General features: G+C 53.3%; 4 protein-coding genes across 4 annotated transcripts; 3 read left to right on the top strand and 1 right to left on the bottom strand.

The window, feature by feature from the left end:
* Positions 1–2,133: 2,133 nt before the first annotated feature.
* On the top strand, positions 2,134–4,272 carry BU25DRAFT_421854 (uncharacterized protein; the record flags this gene model as incomplete). The annotated part of the gene is made up of 1 exon (XM_033708115.1): positions 2,134–4,272. The coding sequence occupies one exon, from the start codon at positions 2,134–2,136 to the stop codon at positions 4,270–4,272; it is 2,139 nt and encodes a 712-aa protein (XP_033561629.1).
* Positions 4,273–5,402: 1,130 nt separating this feature from the next.
* BU25DRAFT_491476 (Metallo-dependent hydrolase) lies at positions 5,403–7,023 on the bottom strand. The gene is made up of 5 exons (XM_033711570.1): positions 6,785–7,023; positions 6,566–6,708; positions 6,300–6,359; positions 5,645–6,251; positions 5,403–5,598 (listed from the first exon to the last, which is right to left on the bottom strand). Exons 1-5 carry the CDS (start codon positions 6,842–6,844, stop codon positions 5,410–5,412), a joined length of 1,059 nt encoding a protein of 352 aa, XP_033561630.1. The 5' UTR covers positions 6,845–7,023; the 3' UTR covers positions 5,403–5,409.
* A 412-nt stretch (positions 7,024–7,435) lies between these two features.
* BU25DRAFT_64998 (guanine nucleotide-binding protein, beta subunit) lies at positions 7,436–8,981 on the top strand. Its single transcript, XM_033711989.1, has 5 exons — positions 7,436–7,704; positions 7,773–8,485; positions 8,548–8,637; positions 8,687–8,806; positions 8,857–8,981. Exons 1-5 carry the CDS (start codon positions 7,590–7,592, stop codon positions 8,872–8,874), a joined length of 1,056 nt encoding a protein of 351 aa, XP_033561631.1. The 5' UTR covers positions 7,436–7,589; the 3' UTR covers positions 8,875–8,981.
* A 1,340-nt stretch (positions 8,982–10,321) lies between these two features.
* BU25DRAFT_393400 (thioredoxin-like protein) lies at positions 10,322–11,994 on the top strand. Its single transcript, XM_033704692.1, has 3 exons — positions 10,322–11,221; positions 11,272–11,501; positions 11,574–11,994. The coding sequence occupies exons 1-3, from the start codon at positions 10,646–10,648 to the stop codon at positions 11,587–11,589; spliced, it is 822 nt and encodes a 273-aa protein (XP_033561632.1). The 5' UTR covers positions 10,322–10,645; the 3' UTR covers positions 11,590–11,994.
* The last annotated feature ends 1,437 nt before the right edge of the window (positions 11,995–13,431 follow it).

Below are 13,431 nucleotides of genomic sequence, written 5' to 3' on the forward strand. Positions count from 1 at the left end.
TCTTCAGATGGTGGAGCCAATAATACCAACATGATGCTTCCAGTAGGACGAATTGGCCGTAGAGAGGTAGCCTCTGGGTTCGTCGTGCGTTCCTCTTGCTTGTGTCGACATGTGTTATTGCGCACGTATCCTCAGCAAAGGTTGCATGATGCTGTCAACATTGTGTTTCAAGATCGTAAAGGTGCTAAGAAGACGCGCAAGATCACCTCGTTACTCTACGAGTCAGTCCAGGCTGTGCTTGCAATGATCCAGGGTAGCCGATGAGAAACTCGTTGCATCTTGACCAATGCCTAGGTGAGGCCTCCGATCAGCTGGCCCATCCAGGGCAACTCTTTCTGAATAGTGTGGATCCAGATGCCGCGGCCTTCCTATCGATCCGAAGTAACGAGCTTACGGGAGCTTTGGACGAATGGCTCAAACGGATGTTGCCAAGTGAAGGACTCTGGGACGGCACGGTGGTGAGGTGAGAAGGGCGGCTCGCCCCGTCCGGTGGGACAGTCCTTCGCTTTGATATCAGCGTCAGACAGAAGACTTACAGCCTGCAAGGGTCCCTGTCCTTTGAGCCCTATAGCACTTGGTCCTTCGAACATGCACTCTCTATCAAGCCAATCGTAGTGATAAGGCTGAGATTTGAATCCTTCAGTTGGAGGCATGCAACCACAAAGCATGCAAGTCGTCCGGTGTCCTCGAAATGGAATCCATGTCTGTGGTCCGGTTCACTAATGTGCCGTTATGATGGCTATTGGCTGAGCCTGAAGGTGAGCATTGGAGGACGTGGCAACATGCAGATGCGGGGTGTCGACTTCCACATGGTAGTGGAGCAGGCTGCAGACTCGAAGGGCAAGCATGGATCGGCATTGCAGACTGCGAACAAGTTCGCAGCTACTGTGCAGTATGTGAGGTCCTTCTTCGATGGACTGGACTCGCTTCAAGACGGTCTTGGAAATACGTATTTGAGTCCTTCGCTTTGTTAGCATTGCGTAAAGAATGTCATCAGCCTTTTCATGCAGAGGTGGATTTACGTGACGGTTTGCAATTGCTAGTTTACACAGAGGACAGTCATTCTTTGTCTCCATACCACATATTCGTACATGCGCTGTATTCCGTGAGCGTTCTCAGTACTCCAGGCAAACCTGACGTTAACGACCTTGTTTGAGGGCAGATGCGCTGGCAATTGCGAGGGTAGATATGCAGATGGACCAGGTGCACGTCGTATAGCGCAAGCCACCAGCCATATCGAGGTATCAGGCAAACTCGAAACTCATCTAAGTGTGTCGCAGTCAGATGCCTGCTCTTGAAAGGGCGTCAAACGCGGGAAGTCTTGGTAGGACAGAAGGAGGCCAATGCGCCTGCATAACGGCATCAACTGTCGTTCGCGCTCCACCAAACTGTCAACGGCTGCCAAATCCGCCAACACTCACTTGACAGCTGAAAATACCATGATCTGCCGCTAAATGATGCCGACATAATACACCGGATCTAGAGAGACGCTCGCATGCAAGGCTCCCTCCATCAAACTCAATTCGGCTTCCAGCCTGCTCCGAGGCCATGGCTAAGCAACCATCACGAGTCCTTCTGCTGCACGACGTCTCGGTTGCATGCACGTTTAAGGACTCATTAGGCATCCGGTGAGTATTCTGAGGCTCTGCCTTACGTTTCGGGCTGGCTCAGCTGGTAAGATGCCTGCCGATTTGCCTGCTTCCTAGATGTCTCCTTCAGCTAGGTGGCTTTGGCCGGTCAGTGGCACCACAGCCAATCCTCAAACAGGGCGTTCGAACACCTCGTTTGCAACCAATAACGACTTGTAGAAGTTTGTCGGATAGTAGCGAATCGACCATGAGGCTCGGTTCCGAGAAGGACTCCTAACCCCCGCTTGCATCAAGATGGTGTTACCATCACCTTGGGATGGAGGGGCAACGTACACGTTCCTAAGTGACACAGGGGGAGGTAGAGGTATGTCTATATAGAACCTTTCGAACGCTTCATTCTGCCTTGGTCCTCCAGTACTGCCTTGTCAATTGCTCTTCTCAGCCCTCGCCATTCTCCTGGCTTGATAGCGGACTTGATGTTTGCTTAGTTTCTAGCGTTACAACCTCAACCCGTTTGCCCTTGACGACCGTACGGAATCTCAACATGGCCCACCAGTTTCCGGCTCAGCATCAGATGCACCCGGCTCAGGTGCCTACACAACATCAGAACATTGGACAGCAACGACAGGCTGCCCCAATGGCCCAACCACAAGTACCCACAATGGGCCAGCAAAGAGGCATGCAGAGTCAACAATCTCTGCAGAACCCCTATGCCAACTACGACCCCCAGTTTGCGCTATTCACCTTGGAGAGACCAAAGGGCGCCGACGGCTGGGAGGATGTCGAAGCCGAACAGCAGCATGTCAATGCCCAGGATCTTCAGAGCGATGTTAAGAAATTCCAAAGAAGCAAGCGATCCATCAAGAGCGTTCTGAACGATATTCCTTCTTCAAACGCCCGACGTATCATTAACGAGCTCGTGGAGGATCAGAACCGAGAACTTATGGCCTTGAACCGGACTCTGCAGTGGACCATCGCCAGCATTGACATTGACTGGAAGATCGTCAAGCAGTCCATGGGTAGCCGGCAACGACAACTTAAGCGTATCTCAGTCATACTGCAGACTGGGCCTTCTGGATACGAGGATCCCCAGACCATTAGGGCTGCAGCTGCTATGGCTACAAAACCACAGCCTATGCAACCAAACCAAGCCTTTGCACACCAACCAAATCACGTAGGACACGAGATGCCACAACCGTTACGAAACCCTCCACACCCTGCTCAGCCACCTATGGGACATGTTCAGCAGCCAGTGCAAGCAATGCGAGTCCCACCGACCCCCGGACAATCTCAGCCTGGTCAAGCTCCCCCTCCACCCCCACCTCCTCCAGGGATGACACATCTGCCACCACCGCCGCCTGGTGCCACGCCTTTGTCACATCTTCCTCCGCCACCACCTGGTGCGGCTCATGGTATGCCGCGCCCACCAGCACATGGGCAGCAACAACACCGACCAATGCCTGGCGCATTTCCAGATACCGTGCACCGCCCTGCGATGAGACCAGGACAACCCGACATCGAGATCCTTGACTCGTCCTTCTTGAAGAAACAGAAGAAGCCCAAGGGTCGTCACGAGGAGTTGTCTTCCGAGTCGGAGTCAAACAGCGACGAGTGGGAGTCTGAGACTGGCGACTCGGGTTCTGACCGCTTTCGCGTTCGCCATGTTGAGCACGGCGAGTTTGCTCATATTGGCAAGCTAAAACGTGGTCGTTCAAGGCAGTCTTCTCGATCGAAGAAGTCTCGCCACAACAAACCCCACAGCAAGGTCAGAAGCCGCAGCAGAAGCCACGTTCGCACCGAGACGCATCGAAGGCGTCGCGACTCAGACCTCATTGACCCTCCACCCATGGGCAAGTACAGCCCCATGTCATCGAAGGACAACTCTCCCCGGTCTTCCAAACAACAGCTTCCACCCATCCATATCCACATGAGCACTCCCGCGGCTGAGAAGCCAACACGCGCCAACGAGCGTGTCCGACGCGACAGCCACGGTGCCTCATCACCGGACTACAGGAAAGAGAAAGCCAACGCCGAGCCAATGTCGCGTGTTAATTCCTGGGACCGCCACAGCGGCACAGCATCATTCAACGACAACTCATCCGTCCACACGGCAGATGACAGCGTCTTCTCAGAGCCCGATCGTCACGGTCGCCGAAGTCGACACCACTCTGACATCGTTGACCAATCACCAAAGCTAAGATCGCGCAATCTGCCACACAGACAAGAAAGCTTTGGACACCCTCACCCGAGCCACATCTATGGCGACGTAGAGCCTCGTACACGAAGGAGCGCGTACCCAGCAAACGACTACCCCCACGACCCCCGCCAGCGCGAGCCGTACTTTGACGAGCATGCGTTCACACCTCGACCTGGTCTGCACCGCCGCAATAGTGCTCAGACTCCACAGAGTAACCCGTTCGATACTGCGCGTTACCCGCCGCGCCTTGGGCGTTCAAACACGTTTGCCCCAGATATGCAAGAGCCTATATATGGACAGCGTGAGCCACGATACCTCGCTGACCGTGCCGCTCAAGATGACGTCAATATGAGAGAACTTGCTGATGCGCTGGAGCATATCAGGGAGCAGAAGAGGAGACCGTTGCATGGGAGGAGGGCGAGTGAATATGAAAGGATGGGAGGCTACGGAGGAGGATATGATATGTATGATCGTCGTGGGTATTAGGTATTGTGTCATTCATAAGATTAGTTGTACTGTTTCTGTATGCAAGGAAAATGTCTGTAAGCTTAAGGTCCAAGGTTTGGTGTCGGGTTAGGATGGCGCAGGGCGTCTCCTTGTGTTTGGGTATACGTTGGTCGGCGTCTTGGGAGTAGAGGGTGCTTTGACATGTATATATCTTGGACACGGCCTGTCTATTATCATGACATCTAAATAATGCATTCATACCAAAGAGACATTTCTCGCCTTACAGCCTTCACCGTGTTAAGAGTCTAGCAATGTGTTGAGAACAAAATCCAACACCAAGCTGCCAGGGGTGCATGTCATCTGTTAAGAAAAAAAGGTGCACCCCTTGCAGCCTCCACCCAAACAATCCCCTCTTCTACCGAGCCAAATACTCGGGTGACAGAATAAGCTGCACTTAAAACCTCGCAATGAAGAAAGACAGGTTTCGTTCGTTCGACAAAAAGAACGGGGCCCCACCGCGATTCGAACGCGGGGCCTCCTGCAGATTTGAGCACGTGACCCAAAGCAGGAATCATACCACTAGCTGATTGGTTGTTAGAGAGGAGTTCGAGATCTGAGACAGTAGGACTAAACTTACACCATGAGGCCGTTTTATCGATAAGGACGGAAGAAAATTTTATCAATATATACTTGTTAATTTGGAGGAAGAGGAAGAAATGCGGAGGAAACTGTAGAAGAAGCGCATTTTAGGAAGACGATGTCGTGACTCATTAGGTTTGGAGAGGGGGGTAAGTCACATGGCGAGCAGAGAATACGAGCTTGTAAGCGAAGTGGGGTGTGGATATCATCGAAAACCTGGAGTACGATATAGGGATGGTAACCCAGCGTCTCAGCATTATATGCATTTCGCCTGCAGCGTTGACATCTGTCAATAGTGAAAATTGACCAAGCACTAAATCATTTTCCTCACATAACGCTCCAGCATCACTGTAATTGCTTGGCACGTCAACCTGCTTGATCGCTTTGCTGCTAGGTCGCTGCTAAATAGACTGAGCGCCAGACACAATGCAGTTCGTGCAGTGCATAAGAACTTAAGCTGGGAGATAGTGAGCAGAGAGGTCGTTCAGGCGAATTGTGTGGGATAGAAACATTCTATCGGTAATTGATTTGCAAGCTCTAAGCTGTCCAGCCGTCCCACTCTGCGTAGATCGACCGGAGACGAGTCTTCTCGTCCTCACCAGTGAATATCGATTCAATAGCACTCACGCAGAGCTTTCGTATTTCAGTACGACTGAGGTCGAAGTGTTGCGCAGCGAGCTCGTATTCATTTGACAGAGGGCTACAGAAGACGCCGACATCATCAGTCTGTGCAAACGTTAGCGAAGCTCAAGGCAAGCAAGCGAAGACATACAGAGAGAGCCACTGGAACGTTCGTGTGTCTCCACGTGCCAAAGTGGTGGTCGCTGTAGGTCCCGGTGATCATCCTAGCGTGGACATTGCAGCTCAGACACAGCTCAACACCAATGTTTTCTTGCTCGATGATTTTGCAGTACTCCTCTTTCACGTGGATGACATGGCCTAAACGATTTGGCATCCATGACAGCAGCGTCTCCAACTCCATGTCAGACGCAGATACCTTTGCTTCGGCGAAGTGCAGGGTCATGTTCAAGCCTGCAGCTTTCGCTCTGGCAAATGTGTCTGTGAAGATGCGAACATCGCCCTTGGCTGGGTCACCGCAGAGATCAATGCCTACGACGCCTGCTGACTGGTACTTGATGCACAGGTCGACAACTTCTTCGGCTTGGGCGATGGTGTTGCGGCGGTCAACAGACAGGATTAGGTAGGCCCGTAAGGTGTTGGCGGCATTGCTATTCCATGCACTTAGGATGTTCAAAACGGTCCTGACGTAGTCATCTTTGGTGATGCCATTCTCGCGTATGGCTCGAGGCGTGGTCCGCAATTCTAGGTAGACCACGCCATCTACTTGAAAGTCTTGCAACACTGCCCTTGTCGAGTATCTTCATACAGTCAACAGATGTAGTGTTCGCAGCCGACATGAGACGTACTCTATGCTCGGGAGATCGCTGCACAGCTTGTAGATGTACGATGAGAACAAGGGAAAGAAACTGTGCCAGCTGTCAGCGTTGACTACTGACTACAACTCCGTGTGATTACGACAACCAAGATGTGGTGATTTCGAGATGATGCAAGGAACTGCAACAACGTGCATCAGAATGGAGCCTCGGTATGAGGACAAATCTGTTAGCTCGCTGCAGCAATAGGAGACAGGAACATGAATCGCGGCATCAAATCAAATATTGAGGGGCCGTACGTCTCGAGGTCGTAGTCGACCTTGTCAGAAGGGATAGCAATAAGAGGGTCTTCGACGTCGAACGCAGGAGCTTGGCCCTTTTGGGTTTCCCAGATGTCGTGCAGACACTCGCGGCTGATGCTGCCAGTCAGGTGTGCGTGCAACTGAGTGGCGGGCGATTAGTGCTGCGAACGGTCGCCCAGTCGCTGGCTAGCGTTAGGGGAGGCTGGTGCAGCTCACTTCGATCTTTGGTAGGCAGCGGGCAAAACGTTCATCGACAGACGTTGCAGCAGCGGACATGTTGACAATTGAGTATTGGTGGCGCTGTTGACGTTTCTCGAAGTGCAAATCGAAAACAATAGACTTCGGAGCGGCGCCTGGTGGTGAGGCGCTTTTGGGGATAGCAGCGGCTCCGTCCAGGGAAGAACATGGCGCTTGCAAGGGTGCGAGTGGACACGGGCAAATCAGGGGCGCGGTTGTGCAAAGGAGAGGTGGTGCGTCGTAGGAGATTGCGCGCGCCTTCTTCGTCAGGTCGAGAGAGCCCAGCAAGCAGCGCAATTCTCGTAAGCAGCACAGCAGCAGACATCTGTGAATCAATTATCGCTGGCAGGGCACACTGCACGCAGACGGCAGCCGCACAGTCAGCCCCGCATTGTTCACTTGCCGCGCAGTCTATTGTTCACTTGCCGCGCAGCCCATTGTTGCGGTCTTCCAGCAGACAGGGCCGCTTCCTTTGACCCCAGCTGGTGTCTCTCGGCCTAGCCAAGCGTCTGCGTACCTCACTTCCTCCAGCACCCGCAGCCCTCTCCACCACAACATCCTCCGAACGCCGCCCATCGATCTCCCTGCGCAAGCAATTTCAGCTGCAACGCGCGCGCCCGTCGCCATTGCTGCCTCTGCCCGCCTGCTGCCCCCGCCTGTGTCTCGGTGCCCCGGGCTGCTGCGCTCCCTGCGAGGCCCCCCTGGATTTGCCTGCATCGCCGCTTTCGCTCGCGCGCCCGCCGCGACACCACACCCTCCTCCCACCCGGTAGCCAGAGAGTAGCATGGCCGACATGAACCAAGAGTCTATCCAGCAGAAAATTCAGGTCGCACGGCGCGATGCCGAGGCCCTGAAGGACAGGATAAAACGGAAGAAGGACGAGCTCGCTGACACAACCCGTACGTCCCCTCGACGTGCAGCACAGTACTGCCCCTTTGCACTGTGCACTGCTAACAATTGACTGCAGTCCGCGATGTCGCCCGCGACCGTGTCGAGGCCTTGCCGCGCCTCGCGATGAAGACGAAGCGCACACTCAAGGGCCATCTTGCAAAGATCTACGCCATGCACTGGTCGACCGACCGCCGACACCTCGTCTCTGCCTCGCAAGACGGCAAGCTCATTATCTGGGACGCGTACACAACGAACAAGGTCCACGCCATCCCGCTGCGATCATCGTGGGTCATGACCTGCGCGTACTCACCGTCCGGCAACTACGTAGCGTGCGGTGGTCTCGATAACATCTGCTCCATCTACAACCTGTCAGCGCGGGAAGGCCCTACACGTGTGGCACGAGAGCTCTCTGGCCATTCAGGATACCTGTCCTGCTGCAGGTTTATCAGTGACAAGCGAATCCTTACTTCGTCCGGCGACATGACCTGCGTGCTTTGGGATCTGGAAACTGGGTCCAAGGTGCACGAGTTCGCCGACCATCTCGGCGATGTCATGAGCTTGAGCATCAACCCCCTCGACCACAACCAGTTCGTATCTGGCGCCTGCGATGCGTTCGCCAAGCTGTGGGATATTCGTCAGCAGAAGTGCGTGCAGACTTTCGCCGCCCATGACTCGGACATCAACGCCATCCAGTTCTTTCCCAACGGTAACGCCTTTGGTACTGGTTCTGATGATGCTTCTTGTCGTCTGTTCGACATCCGTGCCGATCGTGAGCTTGCCTCGTACCAGGTGCGTGCACCCCTTGCCAGCTACATCACATTGACTCTGTACGCTGACTTCTGCTTCTCCAGATCCCCGAGCCTGTCTGCGGTATCACCTCCGTTGCCTTTTCCGTGTCTGGCCGTCTGCTGTTTGCTGGTTACGATGACTTTGAGTGCAAGGTAAGCAGCTGCGCACAATGTTTGATACTACTCTCTAATGAAATCATAGGTATGGGACGTTCTTCGCGGCGAGCGCGTTGGCACGCTGCAAGGGCACGACAACCGTGTCAGCTGTCTTGGTGTCAGCAACGATGCACTTAGTTTGTGCACGGGTTCATGGGACTCTATGGTAGCTCATTCGACAAACCTCCTTCTTGGCAATCGGCTAACGTCTTACAGCTGCGTATTTGGGCATAAGCGAGCGGCGTTGAAGCATGCAACGTCATGTTACGATACACAGTTGGACCACGGTCGCATGCACGTATCCCTAATCTGGCCGTTCCACGAACTCCCATTCCGACCTTGTCTGTTTAACATACCCACTACACACCCTCCCCTGGGAGAAGTTTGGACTTTGCGACATTGCAGCGACCAACATAATATACCACACTTGGAAGCTACAAAGCGGCGGCTATTGCGTCAATTTGGTGGACAGGCGCCCGGAACCATCTTCACTTTTCCTTTCCATACCACTGTTTTCCATCTTCTTCTTCCTCGCAACAAACCGGGCTGTACTCGTCTTCCGTCTCAGAGATTCGGGCTGGCTGTTCTCAGAGTACCACTCTGTCCATCCCTCCATATCAAGCTCATTTACACGTTCACCACTTTTCTAACATGGCTTATTTCTCTTTTTGTGTGCAGTTCAAAAGCAAGACGACTTGATGGAGTTGTGCAAGACGGATTTCATGTACGTTTCGAATTATGAGGTGGTTTGGTGATGTGCGGCGGGCTTCGATTCTATATATGATCCTGTGCTTGTATGCGAGGGATGGACACGTACTCTGTAGGCAGATAGCAGTCAATCGTTTCTACACTACCTTCTCGGCTTCCTCGGAAGAGCACGTCAACGCAGACGGCACGGTGGATACCAGCGTCACGGTGTGAACACGCAGCTTCGTACTCGGCTCTCCGGCCCAAAGAAGCAGACATGTTGCTTGCAGACGACACGGTGAATGACGACAAAGAGAACCTATGGTGGACGGTGAGCAGCCGTTCCACAACCTCCACTTTCACCAAGGAGACGGGAAATTTGGCTCTGAGCAGGAGCCTTCATGCAGCCCGGGAGTGCTGTTGTACAGCCCTCAAGTTGGCCCAGGGGCAGTGACATGCAAAGCACGTGGCTCCTGGCGCCGGGTTGGTGCAGTGCTGTATGGCTATGCCTGTGATTTTGGTCGACTCATGCAACGCGCTCCTGCCGGTGCGTAGGGCGCTCTCGAGACTGTCACTCAAGCCTGAAGCAGAACAGACACGGCAAACGCGCTTCTGGAAGATTGTAGAAGCATTTGGTGTCCGGGGTAGCTGGCGTTTCTTATCAAAGCTGCTAAATGCAACACTCATTCTAATGAAATCGGTTGTTGTAATGCTGCATTAGGCAGTGCCAATATGCCACCGCATAAGCAGTAGAAATTATCGAGCCTGTCAGCCTCAATGCGCCTGGAGATGTTTACAGCATGATGATGGTTTGACAACTCGGTTGATGCCGAATTCGCGCAGCAGATGGCGTTTCGAAGGTGTGCACGCGTTGGCCATGACGGCAACTAGCCATGACCTGATTCGATAAATCGCACCATCTCTGTTTCGTGACCGTGAGCTCGTTTCAGAAGTCGTGGCTCCTTCTCGCCAATCTTCGACAATCCAGGAGGACGTCGCGTGTCAATTTGGCAGAGGCGCCTCACCTCAGCCCTAAAACACGCAACATCCATGGACATCCTTGTGGGCGCAGCACCGTGCCCGAGCAATTGCTGCTGTGGCCTGAAGGTCGTCGTCAGTCTTGCCGGCATTTCCTCACCTGTGTGTCCAATCATGACGCTGAAACGGGGCTGCTTCTCGAAAATAGACCCATGCACCCCGCTAAGCTGTCATCCATCTCGGACACCCTAGATGCTGGACTAACGCTCCTGCCTCACCACACCGCAGCACCTATACAAATAGCACGCCCGCCCGCGACCCGGCCGGACCTCTTTTCATAATGACAACTGCTGCCCAAGACGAATTCAACGAGCTTATGCGCGACAAGGACCGTGAAGAAAGACATCCAGAAGACAGACACAACGACAGCGACCTCTCTGACCCCGAATCTGAAGGCGCCGCCAACGACCGCTACGAGATAGTAGACACAGACGACGAACTCGACATCCCCGCCGACATGCGTTCCAACTACTACATGCCCTCGCACATCCGCTCTGAAGCCAACACAGGGCCAAAGGGCGTGATTGCAGATGCACAGGCTTTCGAGCAGGCCAAAAAGCAGGCAAGGCGGTTCACATGGAAGAAGGGCTCCTCACCACAGCAGTACAATGTCACAGCCTACCAGGATGACCGGACATTATCAGACGAGGAGAACGACAGTGGCTTCATGAAGCAATGGCGCGAGTCGAGGTTGCGGGAGCTGCAGAACGCCGGCCAGCGGATACGGTCACGCACAAACAGCCCCAGCAGGAAGATATACGGTAGCATGCCTGCGGTGGACGGTGAAGGATATCTTGACGCCATTGAGAAGACATCGTCAGACACTACGGTTGTCGTCTTTATCTACAACGACCAGGTATGTTGAAGCAATTCTCCCGTAACGCTCACATCTCTGACATACTTCAGTCTGAGATCTCCAACATGGTCGAGGAATGCATGCGCGAAGTAGCAAAGCGCAACGACACAGTCCGCTTCGTGAAGCTGCACAACGTCGACGCCGAAATGGAAGAAGAAGGCGTCCCCGCCGTCCTCGCCTACAAGGGCGGCGACAAGTTCGCCGGCCTCGTACCACTCCTCAACGAGCTGCCTGACGACTCCGAACTCAGCGCCGTCAGCCTTGAGACAGCATTCAGAAGGTCAGTCTTACCCAGCTACACGCCATCCCATGTTGTGGAGTCCAAGTGAATCAGCTGACTGACATCCTGCAGGCACCGCATTCTATAAATACTTGTAGTACGAAATGCACGACTAATTCCTTCGCCTATCGTCCTTCGGACAGTTTTAAGCGTCCGCGGATGCACGACGCTCGGCTCCGCTGCGCTGGTGCTAAACGAGCTTTAAGACTCGGTGCGACACTCAGTGCTTTGTGTCTGCACGACTTGAGGACTCATCACTACCTCATCCATTAAAGCATGCAATGCCGTTGATGATGATGAGATTCTATGTTCGACGATTTTTCTTTCTTGTCACGTTATACTAGCGATATAGACTTGCATTTCTGGGTGACTGGCGCGCTGGCGTTAATCAGCTGTCGACTTGGGCCATTTTTCTTACAAGATGGAATGGCATTGGTGTGGTGTTAGGACTATACCCAACATGCTTTGCTAGAATCAATATGTTATGCACCTCTACAAGAGGGCACTCATCATCGTTCTCATCTTCATCTCAACTCGTCCCACACCTGGTGTCTTTCAGTCTCTTCAAAACACACGAATCACTCAGATCGATGTCTACCAACCCTCCCCGTCTTTACCCCGTTGCCAAGCCTCTCGAATCTCGATATCCACCCCCACACGATGAAACGAACAACGCACACTCTCCGCACACCTCGTTTCACGAGCAACAACCGCAAGTGATGTCGTGAGACATCGTATGAACGAGATCGAGATCAAGATCCGACAGGTGGATAGTGTTTGTGTGAGCTGTCAAGGTTTCAAGGCGAGCAGTGTGGAGGGGGCGTGTTTGCGATTGACTCTGTGATGTCATGAACATGGAAATGAGATCGACATGTAGAAGGGATCGGTGAGAAGTGCGGATAGGTGGGTGAGAGAGTGTGGCGTGTTGGTTGTTTACTCCAAGTCTGTCGATTGTTGGTTCGTTCCTTGCGCAGTTCGTCCTTGCTCGCTCCAGTAGCCGCCGTCAGCTCTTTTCGGGATCTTCTACGACCCATGGATCTCTTCAGCATATCTAGAGAAGCCCTACAAACTACCGCCTTTGCTCGAGGAGGTGGGCATGTTGGTCTGCTGCATCAAAGTCCACATTTGCTGCAGCAACCCCAGGAGGCTTTCAACTCAGTAACAACTTTCCTCTACCTCGCCATCTCAATCACCGGGGATTCTCACACCGACAACTCCACTGCTCCCGCCTGCCTTTCATCCACATCTTCCCATCAGCAAGCCACCAGACCCCCAACGTCCCCGGAACACACCTATACACATCCATCGCCGCCTTCTCTGCTACGCTCTCCAAATGGTACGCTGTCTGCAACATATGCTGCTGTGATTTGGCGGATCTTAGTCGTGAGGCCGTCGTTCACTTTCGAAGGGTGAGAACATTCGAAACAATAAAACTCGTTGAGCCATCCTTGCCGGGGTTGTGTGCTCCGTGTATCCTTAAAATCGGGCAATGAACGATGCCAATCATGTCTATAGCTTTGCGCCAGTCCTTCTCGCCACGGAGATCAAAGTACTCAAAAATACCCAGCCACGTGTTGGTTGATAAAGTATCGATCGGGGCGATTCATTGCCGGCCGCTGGTATTCGTCGAGGAGATGTTGGGCTGTCGACGAGTTGAAGCCTACCCATGTCAGACGATTTATGGTGTTGAGAGATTCAGGGACTTCCGAGGTCGTCTGTGATGCCTGCTGGGTATGTTGGGTAGATTGGGAGAACTGAAGCAGGATCGAGGACTTTGGATGACATAGTTCATTTACTATTTTGGAAGGGGGAAGAGACAGGTTCCGAGGCCTAGGTTGTTGGTGCTGTCGATAATCGACTGGGGAAGCTGCTCCCTCTAAGCATTCATGGTGCGACAAGAGTAGAAGGGTGAGAAGTCGTTTGAATCTGC

Source organism: Macroventuria anomochaeta (genome assembly GCF_010093625.1).
Source record: "Macroventuria anomochaeta strain CBS 525.71 unplaced genomic scaffold BU25scaffold_17, whole genome shotgun sequence".
NCBI classification, from domain to species: Eukaryota; Fungi; Ascomycota; class Dothideomycetes; order Pleosporales; family Didymellaceae; genus Macroventuria; species Macroventuria anomochaeta.

What these genes read in the sequence shown, in the direction of transcription:
- BU25DRAFT_491476 (XM_033711570.1), bottom strand. Translation starts at nt 6,844, where the DNA reads ATGTCCGCTGCTGCAACGTCTGTCGATGAACGTTTTGCCCGCTGCCTA. An exon ending in GTCGACTACGACCTCGAGAC is followed by an intron (nt 6,360 to 6,565) that starts GTACGGCCCCTC and finishes CAGCTGGCACAG; the next exon opens with TTTCTTTCCCTTGTTCTCAT. An exon ending in ACGTTCCAGTGGCTCTCTCT is followed by an intron (nt 5,599 to 5,644) that starts GTATGTCTTCGC and finishes ACGTTTGCACAG; the next exon opens with ACTGATGATGTCGGCGTCTT.
- BU25DRAFT_64998 (XM_033711989.1), top strand. Translation starts at nt 7,590, where the DNA reads ATGGCCGACATGAACCAAGAGTCTATCCAGCAGAAAATTCAGGTCGCA. An exon ending in GTGAGCTTGCCTCGTACCAG is followed by an intron (nt 8,486 to 8,547) that starts GTGCGTGCACCC and finishes CTGCTTCTCCAG; the next exon opens with ATCCCCGAGCCTGTCTGCGG. An exon ending in ACGATGACTTTGAGTGCAAG is followed by an intron (nt 8,638 to 8,686) that starts GTAAGCAGCTGC and finishes ATGAAATCATAG; the next exon opens with GTATGGGACGTTCTTCGCGG.
- BU25DRAFT_393400 (XM_033704692.1), top strand. Translation starts at nt 10,646, where the DNA reads ATGACAACTGCTGCCCAAGACGAATTCAACGAGCTTATGCGCGACAAG. An exon ending in TCTTTATCTACAACGACCAG is followed by an intron (nt 11,222 to 11,271) that starts GTATGTTGAAGC and finishes GACATACTTCAG; the next exon opens with TCTGAGATCTCCAACATGGT.